This window comes from Mastomys coucha, unplaced genomic scaffold, assembly GCF_008632895.1.
Source record: "Mastomys coucha isolate ucsf_1 unplaced genomic scaffold, UCSF_Mcou_1 pScaffold23, whole genome shotgun sequence".
Taxonomy (NCBI): domain Eukaryota; kingdom Metazoa; phylum Chordata; class Mammalia; order Rodentia; family Muridae; genus Mastomys; species Mastomys coucha.
Window position 1 is genome coordinate 113002498 of NW_022196906.1, and position 11058 is coordinate 113013555.

Sequence of the window (11058 nt, forward strand, 5' to 3'; positions counted from 1 at the left end):
AATGTGTGGCTCCTTAAGGAGCAGTTCATCTGGCCTGGTCTTTCACGGCCCCATCCATAAAAAATTCTGGTTCCCTGGTGAACGTAACTGGGACCACCCAGCCAGCACAGCCCACAGCTGGTCCACACAGCTGTTGGGAGCCTGGTCACGGCAATGTCCCCGTGGTTGACACTGGAGCTCGCTCTGAGCACCATGAGAGAAAGCTCAAAGGTGGCTTGCCTTCTGCTGCCCAGCACAGTGGGTTGGCCAGTTTGTCCAGGAAGCTTCATGGTGGACGGTGAAGTCCACCCGGCCTGGGGAGGAGAGAAGTCTCTGTGTGGTGGTTATGGTTGTGGTTTTTGTTTTTCTATAAGCACCCAGCCCTGTCCAGCTTTCTGGGTTAGAACTCTGCGTAGACCCTGCTGCATCTGGTAGCCTCACAAGACAATAAGCCCATCCTGTGTCTTGCAGCTCCTGGGGCCTCAAGCAGACATGTGCACAATGACAGTCTCTCCTAGTCAGGGCCTGCTGGGCCCCAGTGAAGAGCTCCAGCTCAGCTTGGAGCTGACGGCCCACACCGAGGTGAGTGAGGCAGCCTGGGGGTGTCCAGTGTCGGGGAGACACCCCATCTAACCAGCAGTACCCAGCTTCTGGGGAGGCCGACCACACACCCTGCTCCTGCTCTTCATGAGTGGACAGGCCAGTTTATGGCCTTCCTTTCACTCTGTCCAAGGCCACAAGGCTAGCGAGCCCAGTGGAGCTCAGATGTGCCCCAGGACACACTGACCACGCTGTCACTTCCTCTGCCTTTCTCTAGGCAGCTCTCTGTGACCTCAGATAGCCCAGTTGTCCAGCTGTCCCCAGGGCAAAGCCGTTGTTCAAGGGAGGCCCTGTTCTGGGTACTACAGAAGGAGGCAACAGGTGGCTAGCATCTTCCTCAGAGAGACCCGGATGCTCCCTGGAGCATCCCAGAGGGATGCCATCGCAGTGGGACATGCTCAGAGCTTGGGCCTTGCTAGCCATCTCTTTTCCTATCTTCTGGGAAGAGAAGCATCCTCACCTTCTTAAAAATGAAGTTTCTTTTTTCTTTCTACTTCTTTTTATCGTTCTGTTTGTTTGTTGTGGGTGTGCATGCAAGAGTCAGACGCCAGCTTTCAGTAACTTAAAGGCCCAACTCCTCTCCTCATTCCTCGATGGCAGGTGTGGGTCCAACAGAGCCAGCCTTCTCACACAGCTAAGCCAGGGCACCAGACACATAGGCCCAGCCTGCGCTGAACCCCTTCCTGCTGCCCATCAAAGAACACGTACTGCTCTCTGCCCCCTCTCTGGAAGCCGCTCTAAAGACTCCCCGCTTTAGTCACTTCTCCCACCATTGTGACCAAAGCAACTTAAGGAAGGGGAGGTTTATTTACATTGTTCGCGGTCTGAGGCTGTAGAGCATCATGGTGGAGAAGCCTAGCCACATCACATCTGCAAACAGGAAGCAGAAAGAGATGAATGGTGGTGTTCAGCTCAGTTCTTTATAGTTATTCTAGGACTTTCTCCCATGGTACAGTATGCCCAAATTTTGGATGGATCTTCCCACCCCGGTTAACCCTGTCTCCTTCACAGACATGCTAAAACATCTGTTTCCATGGTGATTGTAAACACTAGCAAGTTGACAACAAAGATTAACCATTATACCTCCCTGTGGATATATACAGATATATAGGGCAGGCACGTATATCCATGATATATGCGTCAGCTCTGAGGGGCTTGTCTGGGCTGGCAGGATGTCTCACTACAGGCTCTGAAGGCCCACCCTTAGGGAGAAGGCAAGGCCTTCATGTTGAGTTACCCGTGGTTCATCTTCTGTGGATCAACTTCCTGCAGGAAGAGCTGACCGATTTGGTTCTCCCTTGTCACGTGTCTGGCATGGAGAAGCCGCTGGCCCTGGGCATCTCTGGGCAGCCTTTGGAGCTGCAGGTGACCATCTCTGTCTCCATAGTGGAATCTGATGAAAGGTGAGTCCAGGATGGGGCAGCCACATGGAGGGCCGGCACTGTACAATGGTACCCGCCCCCACTCCTCACAAGCGAACTCCCATAGCAGAGAGAAGGCTCCCAAGTGGTCACAGGCCTCACCATCTCTACAGAAACCCTTCCACCCCACCATGTTTGGCATGTCCATACACACTTCGAGGCAGGAGATGGCAGGGACCCTCTGCAGGTTTTCCCACATGAGGCCCAGCAACTGGGCAGCATTCCTTTCTCACTCTACTGGGGCAGTTTGTACAGTCTGAGTGCCTCTGACACTGTGGATTGGCGGGAATCTCAGGCCTTGGGTCTGGTACAACATGAGAAGGGACATCAGGAATGAAGTTGGGTTTCAGGGCTACTCCCCCATCCCACCCAGGGTGGCTCTCTGAATGGGAACAAGGGTGGTGGGTAACATAGCTCCCATGGCGTGGGACAGCAGCACTGCCAGCACTACACAGGAAGAGCTGCGCTTGGACTTCGGCTCGAAGGTACCACTGAGGACCCCCGTGATTCGCCAGATCCTCCTGACAAACTGCTCCCCGATACAGACCTCGTTCACCCTCACATTTGAGTACTTCGGGAGTTCCCTGGACAGCCTTGGCAAAAAGACCAGTATGTGAGTCTCAGCCTCTCCCTAGGGTGTTTCCCAAGCAGGGTGCACACAGTAGGTTATCCTCACTGGGCCATCGTGTGGCTCGGAAGGTTGCCACAGGCCACGGCTCAGGGCGTGGCATGGACTAACCACCTCGATGCTGTCCTCTCTCTCTCTGTGAAGCCCTGATGTACCTCCTGCCCTGCTAAAGTCATCACACATCCAGGAGCACATGGCGAAGAAGGAAAGGCTGGGTAAGAGGGCCGGCTTGGCGGGTGTCCGACCCAAACCATGGACAGAGTCAGATTTGACATAGCCTTCTGAGGACGCGGGCCAGCGCCTGCCGAGGAGGGAAGTGGGGACCAAAGATTCCCTCTCAGTGTATCCCTCTTCAAAATCCCCAAGACAGCCCAGGCTTTCCCCTGCCAGGGCCTCAGCCATGTATATGGACATGGTTTTGGTTTGGGCTGGCAGCAGCTTGACTTCAGAGGAGGTACAAAAGCGTGGGCTAGCAGGGCTAGCCTGAGCTGGCCGCCTGACTGAGGAGCAGTTGCGCAGTGGCTCTCTACCTGGGCCAAGCCTTCCTAACCCCTGGGGATTTAGCCCCTAACTCTCAGTCCAGGGCCCTGACCCTCCACACTCTGTCCTCCCCAGACTTTGTGGAGAGCCTATTATCTCACAGGAAGGGAGCTGCTTTCTTTCCCCACGTCTCCCAGGGCATGCTGGGAGCCTACCAGCAGCTGAGTATTGACATCACAGGCTGTGCCAACATGTGGGGCGAGTACTGGGATGAGCTCCACTTCGTGGTAAGGAGATGTGTGTGGGCACACGGTTCCTAGTCTCCTCCCTGCCAGCTGTGGCCCGAGGCGCCTCCAGGCACAGCCGCTGCCAGGTGCTGCCCTCTCACACCCACCACCGCTTCTGTGGGCAAGGCTGAGAGGCTTCAGACGGGAGGGCCCCCTGGGGAGCAGAGCCTTCTGGATCTCCATGCTGTACAGGGCAGGCTGGGAAGAACAGTATGGAGTCACAGGGCAGTAACAACTGCCCCGCCCCTCACCCTGATCTCTGCTTTTCATCATTTCCTGGCCACTCTATTCACAGTCTTTAACAAACTAAAAGATATAGAAATCTGAACAAAGGGGCCACAGGAGGGCAGAGGCCCTGAGGCTAGTAGATCAGTAGAGGTAGCAGGGATGTGAGGGGAAGGAAGGGTGGTCAGGAGCTGGGGTGAAGCAGCCCAGGCTGGGGGTGCCTAGCCTGGGAACTGGGCAGTGAGGGAGGCCAGTCAGCAGGAACTGAGTCCTGGGGACCCTGGCCTAGTTGGACAAGCGGACGCTTTGCCTGATAGAAATGCAGTGGCTCTCACTCACAAAGAACGGGTGTGTCTGCTGTGTTTGCAGGTGGGAGACCTGCCAGTAACTGTCATCCCTGTGTACATGGCCGTGGTGGGCTGCCCTATCAGCACTTTGAGGAATACGTGCTACAGTGTGGCCCCATTCCAGAAAGAGCCTGTCACCAGGTGCCCAGCCTCAGCCCTGGACTCTGATCCCCGGTGACCACGCGCGCGCGCGCACACACACACACACACACACACACACACACACACACCAGAACCCACGGGCTGGCTGCCAATCTAGGCTGCCTGTAGCAGCTCCTGGTTCTCCAGTTGGCCTGAACCACCTCTAAGGAGGCTCTAGAGCAGGGCCATCTTGGAGAGGAGTTGCCTCAGGGACATGGCTGACGTGTGTGTGTGTGTGTGTGTGTGTGTGTCTTTGAGCTTTGGGAGGGGTGGGTGGGCAGAGGGCAAGCCAAAGCAGCACCAGACTCCAGGGCTGACACAGATAAACTTGGATTTACCTGATGACCCCTGGCAGGCAAAATGGCAGAGCAGAGGGGTGACTTGACCTTCCGTCCAACACTCTGCAGCCCTGGGACAAGGACAGATTGCTGATGCCTCTCTGGCCTGAGTTCCATGTGGCAGCCCCGCCTCCCAAGGTGACAGTCTGTAAGGAGTGTGCTAGCTAAGGCTGCTCTTTGTCTCCAGGTTTGGGACCCAGATCTCTGGAGGAAACACAATCACCAGGACTCTCCGTCTGTATAACTCCAGTCACTGTGGTGAGTTTGCTCACATGATGGTCAAGGGCTGTGTCTGGCACGGCCCAAGGAGTCCAAGTGGTCTGTGCTCTTGAGACAAACCAGAATACAAAGGTGACGTCTATGCTAGACCAGGGTTAAAAGAGGTGTTTCCCTCCTAGAGGATGGGACTCATCAGACAGCATAGCCTAGCGGGTCAGCAGCCCCCAGGGCCGGCTACCTCTGCCGCCTCAGAGCTGGGATTGCAAGTCCCACATCTAGCTTTCCACGCGGTGCTGTGGTTCATACTCAAGTCCTGTGTACAGGGTCCTAGTTTGCTTTCTGTTGCTGTGACAAAACACCATAAAAAGGAAGAATCAACTCGGGAGCGAAGGGTTTATTTGGCTTACAGACCATCATCAAGGAAAGACAGGAACCGAAGCTGAGACTACAGGGGAGTGCTGCCTGCCAGCCTGCTCCTCTTCACAACCAAGGACCACCTACCCAGCAGTGACCTTGCCCATAGTGGGCTGGGCCCTCCCACCTCATACATTAATGGAGAAAATGTTCCATAGACATGCCTACAGGCCAGACTGATGAAGGTGACTCATCACCGGCCGAAGGTGGCTCATTCTCTGCTGAGGTCCCATCTTCACAAGCAACTCTAGGACAGGTTGACAAAACCCAGCCAGCACACACAGGAAGCACTTGACCAACTGAGCCATCTTCCCATCCCCACGAACTTCTCTCTAAAACCGTGGCACCATGAAAATAGCGAGGACCTCTCCCCTCCACCATGAGTGCGGGAGAATAGGGAGGTGGGGGCCGGAAGGAGCCCACCCACCCTCCTTTCTCCTCCATGGCTGCCCCAGACATCCGCCTAGACTGGGAGACCTACATCCCAGAAGAAAATGCAGACCGGCTGCTGGAGCTGCTTGTGTTTTATGGGCCACCCTTCCCACTGCGGGATCAAGATGGGAATGAGATTGTGTACTCCGAGACCTCGGAGGCCAGCTTACCAGGGTCCCCATGTCCCTCCAGTGTGTCAGTGTCTAGCCACAATGTCCCCTCACTGGTGAGTGGGGAGTACAGGGCATGGTGAGGTGTGGCCCAAGTCTGCTGGCCCCACGTGAGCCATGGGGTCTTGTTGGCAATAGGGCAGCTGCAGTGGTGGCACTAGGGCTGAAGAGCAGATCATTTCTGTCATCCTGAAGGGGCACGAGGCGGTGCCCTCTGACCACATATACCACATCAGCCCCAAGCAGGTGGTGAGTATGTAGGGGTAGGAGCCCTCTTGTGGAGCTGCCCTGGCCTGCCAGTGAACACGAGGCTACTGTGTTCCTGCCAGGTCATCCCAGCTGGAGACTACAGGACCATGTTCATCTCCTTCACGCCCACAGTGCTCGGCCCCGGGGTCATGCACAAGGTGGGGTATACTGGCTATGCCCTGGGCTTCATGAGCCTGGACAAGGAGGTGAGCCTTCCCACCCGGGCCACCTCCTCTCCCCTGGGAGCCCAGTTGCCCACTCCAGAGACCAGCAGTGATCTCTGATGGATTGTCCTTCCCCTGCCCCCCCCAGACAGACAGACAGATTCCAGGCCGAATGCACCGCCTTCAGGACTTTGCCGTGGGCCCTCTGAGATTGGATCTGAATGGCCACGTGAGAAATGCGCAGTAAGGCCACTGAGACCTCACTCACCTGCCCCTGTCCTCTTTGAGAGAGGAAACTTATTTCCCCCGGTGCTGTTCTCAGAGCCAGAGGGCAGGAGCAGAAGGGAGGCAGAGACAACAGGCACAGGGAGGGGGCGCCATTGGGCCCAGATCCTGCTGTCCTGAGCAGTGCCTGTCACTGGGCAGGCTGCACCCCGAGCTGGACAGCAGTGGCTTCCTGGAATTCTGGTGCCAGGCCAGCGACCTCATCCCTCAAAATCCCTGCAATGGGGTGAGTATGCCATCAGTCTGAACCAGTCGGAGGACATGGGCCTCCCCCGTGCCTGTGGGTCCTTCCAGGGCACAGGCCTTTCAAGTCTTGAGTCCCTCTCCCAGAGTCAAGGGCCTCAGGAGTAGGAAGAGATAGATATGCCACGTGGTATGCCGTGCCAGCCACACACAGCCCCAGCCCCGCCACCTCTGTGGCCTCCAGGTGCTGAGTGACTGGCTTGCCACCCGCCATCTGAAACTGATCAACACCACGGAAATCCTGTACGACTTCCGTGCCCAGGTCTCCAGGCCCTTCTTCATTTCTCGAGGTGGGGCCAGCTGCCCCACCAGAGCCCCTCATCAGCATGAAGAAGGGATAGCTCCCACAGGCCAGCAGCTGAGGATCCGCCCACAAGACAGCATGCTGGTCAGTGCATGGGTGGAGGGTCTCCCTCCTCCCCACCTCTACAGGCAACACACAGGCACACCCTGCCCACACCTGGGCACAAGGTACAAATGGACAGTTGGAGGTGTATGCCCTCAGACACGTCCCTTTCAACATAGAAAGTCCCTCTGCACAGGCTATACATGGATGGAGGCACCACAGATAGCCACACACATCCCATAAACACATTCAGGCTCTCCAGTGTATGTCCCCGTGTCCCCACCACTGTTAGCCTGGTGGAGGCCGGTGCACATGACTAAGCACCTCCACTTCACACCATGTCCCCTCCCTTCTCATGTGCCCTTTGGCTCAAAGTTTAATGCCACGGCTTGAGGCCACCCATGGTTGGGTTGCCATGAGTGTAAGTAAATCCGTCAGACCACCAGGTACATACAAGCCTGGAGTTTTGAAGGTGGTATTGTCCCAGGGATGCCAGGGCCTTGGCAGTAACTATGAACTTCTGCCTCATTTTGGTTTGAGGTGCACCAAACAGGGATGGAATGCAGGCTTTGCAGAATAGGGCATGCACACAACCCTTAGAATAACTAGCGGCTCCCTGGGTACGCACAGCCTTGTCCAGGGTGGACAGACAAGCTGCAGCCCCTCCCTCTCCCACCTCCCCCTGCCTTGCAGCCCCTCACCCCTTCTGTTGATGAGCTGTGGAGTTGCCCCTGAGTGCCTGCCTTGCTCTGCACATCTTGGGTCATCTCACCCATCTTCTTCTGGATCTCACTGAGTAGCCACACCCTTGAGATACACCTTTCACTGTGTGCAGTGAGGGCCTGCATGTGTTGCCTGGCCAGACTTCCTGGGCCTTGCTTGTGGAGGTCAGGGAGCCAGAGCCAGAGCTGCACAAGATGCCAGAGAGCTCTCTTGACCACTCTGCCTGGGCTCCCCACTAAGAAAGCTAAGGGGAAGGGAGGGTCTTTACACTAGAGTATTCCAGGGGGCTCCTCTTATGCTGCCAGACACCCAGATGGTGCTTGGGCTTCTGGCTCCTCACCTGAACTTGCCCTGTAAAACTGAACTCACCACCACCATCCTCTGTCCCATGTGGCACCTTCTCAATACAGTGACATTTTGTCATAGCTGCCTCTCCTGCCAGCCAGAGCTCTGAACTCCCAAAAACTAACCAAGCCCCAAGGGCCTGTTGGTGCTGCCTCTGCGCCTCCTCCTGGCCCAAGACATCGGCAAATGCCTTCTCTGATTCTCAGTGCTACGGCGACGTGGAGCTGTCTTCAGGGCCAGGAGCCCTGTATCTAGGTGTCCTACGTACTGTGTGCAGACCAGCCCACAGCAGCCAGAGGCACCATGAAAAGCTGCCCCGGATGGCCTGTTTCAGACCCTAACGGGCCCCTCATGTCCTCAGGATAAAAACGTTTTTTCATTGACTCATAGACACACCCTCACCCAGGTCGTGCTCAGTGACAAAAGCAGTTTCCTTCCTCTGTCCCCTCTGCTAGACTCCTGGGGATAAGGAAGGCTGACCTGCTGACCAGGTACTGGGCACCCAGCAGGTGTGTTCAGGCATTGGGAACCAAATGCTCCACGAGGGGGCGCTGTTGAACTGTGGGCTGGACAGTTGAGCCACTCTTGGCTCAGCAGGCCCTGTAAACTAGGGGCTGCACAGCTAGGTCCTGGTTGGACCAGCAGGAGGGACCCGAGCGACACCTGCCTTCAGAGACCTAGAGTGACACTACGTCCATGTCTACTCAGGTGGACGTGTCCTTCTCACTGTCCCTGGAACTGCTGTCCTACCAGAAGCTCCCAGATGACCAGATGTTGCCTGGAGTGGACATTCAGGAGAGCAAGAACGGGGAGAGAAAGATGGTGTTCACACAGAATCTGCTCCTGGGCTTCACCAACCATACTGTTCAGGCATGTTCTAGGCTGCCCCGGCTACTCTCACTCCCCGCCACCTGGGGAGGAAGATAGTGCCTGCCTCAAGGGTTAGGGACTGGCGGGGGTCAAATCGGGGGAAGGGGGCTCTCCAGAAGAAGTGACAGGTGAAGCCTGCTTCCTGTTTAACCAAGTGAAAATGAGAGACCTAGGGTGTGGCCTCACTGGTAAGCACGGTGAGCACCTGAGGAAGAGGGGAGGGACACTACTCCGTTCCTATAGGGCTTTGGGTCCAGACTGAGCGGCATTGTCCAGGTCACACACTGGTCAGTGTGGAGTTGAGGGAGTCAGAGTGTCTAGCTGGGGATGCAGGTAAGGAGCTGAAGGATAGACCCTGTGAGATGCCAGCAAGAACCGGAGCAGAGCGGAGTGGTGGAGCCCTGCGCCAGAAACCCCGGGCGGCAGCCTGGGCCAAAGAGAAGTGGCCCATGGCAGTGCCTGAACAGCTCGTGGACTCCTGAGGGGCCTTGGACCACTTGGCTCAGGGTCTAATGAGTTGAGGGGTGTGCCTTGGACCCCCTAGGAGGAAGGAGACAAGGAAGGCAGTCAGGTGGCTGACTGACCTATTGACTGGGAGCCAAGCACACAGCTCCATGGGAGAGAGGCCACAGAGAAGCTGAGGGTGTCCTCTGGCCCTGCTCTGGCTTTGGTGGCAGTGCCAACCCCCTGCTGTCCCAGCTCCATTTAGAAGTAGCCGTACTCAGGGGAGGTGGGGTCAGAACACCACCCCAATGGGCAAGGTTGCCTCACCCTTGACTGAGTCACAGGCTTGGGCTCCCAGGAGGTGCCCCTGCGGGCCTTCGTGGCCCTGCCAGCGCTGCAGCTCTCCACCAGCTGGGTGGACTTCGGGACCTGTTTTGTGAACCAGCAGCACACTCGGGAGATCTACCTGACGAACCTCAGCAGCTGCCTGAGCTACTGGACAGTGCTGATGGGTATGCTGGGCTGCCTGAGCTACTGGACAGTGCTGATGGGTATGCTGGGCTGCCTGAGCTACTGGACAGTGCTGATGGGTATGCTGGGCTGCCTGAGCTACTGGACAATGCTGATGGGTATGCTGGGCTGCCTGAGCTACTGGACAGTGCTGATGGGTATGCTGGGCCCTCCCATATGCTGCTGTTGCTGGATGGGACTGAGCATTCTCAGGAGGGACCATTGAGTGCTGTCCAGGTAGACTGGCTCCCTAGGGCTGGCAGGACCAGAGGTGCACCCAAGAGTCTTGTCTGATCCTTTCTTCTTGGTGCAGGACAGGAGGAACCAGCCAGGGAGGATCATGCGTTTGGGGTCTCCCCGAGCAGTGGTCTGCTGGAGGCCCGAGCCACCAATGCACCCCCTACCTCCAGCCCACTCCAGGTGTTCTTCAACCCTAGGTAAGAGCTGCCTCCCACCTCCAAGGCACCTCCCATGGGGCCTAAGCACCAGCTGCAACTGCCGAAACTCACTTACTCCTCCCTCAGGAGCAGCCTCTGCTATGAGTCCACACTGGTGGTGGAAGGCATGCTGAGCGAGAAGCCCTGTGTCCTGAGGCTGCGGGGCCTTGGCTCTTATGATGAGAAATACATGAAACTCCATGAGTTCTGAGGCTCTGTAGTCCCCAGCCCCAGCCCCAGCCCCAGCCCCAATCAATCTGGCTCAGGGCTGCTGAACAGGGACACAGGCTATGGGGCTGCAGGTGCTCCTAGGATGAGGGATCTCCTTCCAGGGTGTGGTGTAAGCCAGGCCCTGCGTGACACGTCTTAGGGCCACCACCAGCAGAGTGGCTATGACAGTCACCACAAAGACCATCCACAGATTCCAACAAAGCAAGAGCTGGACCCTGGGTGAAATGACTGCAACCAAGATCAGTTTACACACACGTTTACTATGCCCATCATACCCAGCATTCATGAAGCCACTGTCCCACAGAAATATGTGTTGTCCTATGGTCAAGCGTGATATGTGCTGTCTTTGGTTTACTGGATTGGATGCCCCAGTGCCCACGTGTATCCATAATGCAATTGCATTTTCTAAATTAAAGTGCTGTGATACGCCCCTCCACTGCTGAGTGTCCACGCAGAAGGCTACTGTAGCGTCCCTCTCTGGACACCACTGTAGGACTCCGTGGGTAGTGCCTGCAGCCAGGCCTCAGTTC

The 11058-nt window shown here is 56.6% G+C and overlaps 2 protein-coding genes across 11 annotated transcripts in view; one reads left to right on the plus strand and one right to left on the minus strand.

Annotated features, from left to right (window-relative positions):
* Positions 1-10964, plus strand: part of Dlec1 (DLEC1 cilia and flagella associated protein) — a 47050-nt gene extending 36086 nt beyond the window's left edge. For 2 of the 10 annotated variants that reach the window (XM_031344001.1, XM_031344002.1), the window contains 17 exons: positions 451-561; positions 1852-1982; positions 2434-2613; positions 2773-2843; positions 3244-3395; positions 3990-4108; positions 4634-4704; positions 5535-5737; positions 5820-5930; positions 6011-6136; positions 6243-6337; positions 6521-6605; positions 6807-7010; positions 8745-8906; positions 9709-9862; positions 10174-10297; positions 10385-10964. In XM_031344001.1, the coding sequence (XP_031199861.1) occupies positions 451-561; positions 1852-1982; positions 2434-2613; positions 2773-2843; positions 3244-3395; positions 3990-4108; positions 4634-4704; positions 5535-5737; positions 5820-5930; positions 6011-6136; positions 6243-6337; positions 6521-6605; positions 6807-7010; positions 8745-8906; positions 9709-9862; positions 10174-10297; positions 10385-10508 (2223 nt within the window). In that variant the 3' untranslated portion in view covers positions 10509-10964. Of the gene's footprint in view, positions 1-450; positions 562-1851; positions 1983-2433; positions 2614-2772; positions 2844-3243; positions 3396-3989; positions 4109-4633; positions 4705-5534; positions 5738-5819; positions 5931-6010; positions 6137-6242; positions 6338-6520; positions 6606-6806; positions 8453-8491; positions 8528-8744; positions 8907-9708; positions 9863-10173; positions 10298-10384 lie in introns of those variants that run through there. The other 8 variants (XM_031344003.1, XM_031344004.1, XM_031344006.1 and 5 more) reach the window with 8 other exon arrangements.
* Positions 10550-11058, minus strand: part of LOC116073717 (3-ketoacyl-CoA thiolase B, peroxisomal-like) — a 9794-nt gene continuing 9285 nt past the window's right edge. The window contains exon 9 of the mRNA XM_031345740.1: positions 10550-10568. Within this exon, the coding sequence (XP_031201600.1) occupies positions 10550-10568 (19 nt within the window). The remainder of the gene's footprint in view (positions 10569-11058) is intronic.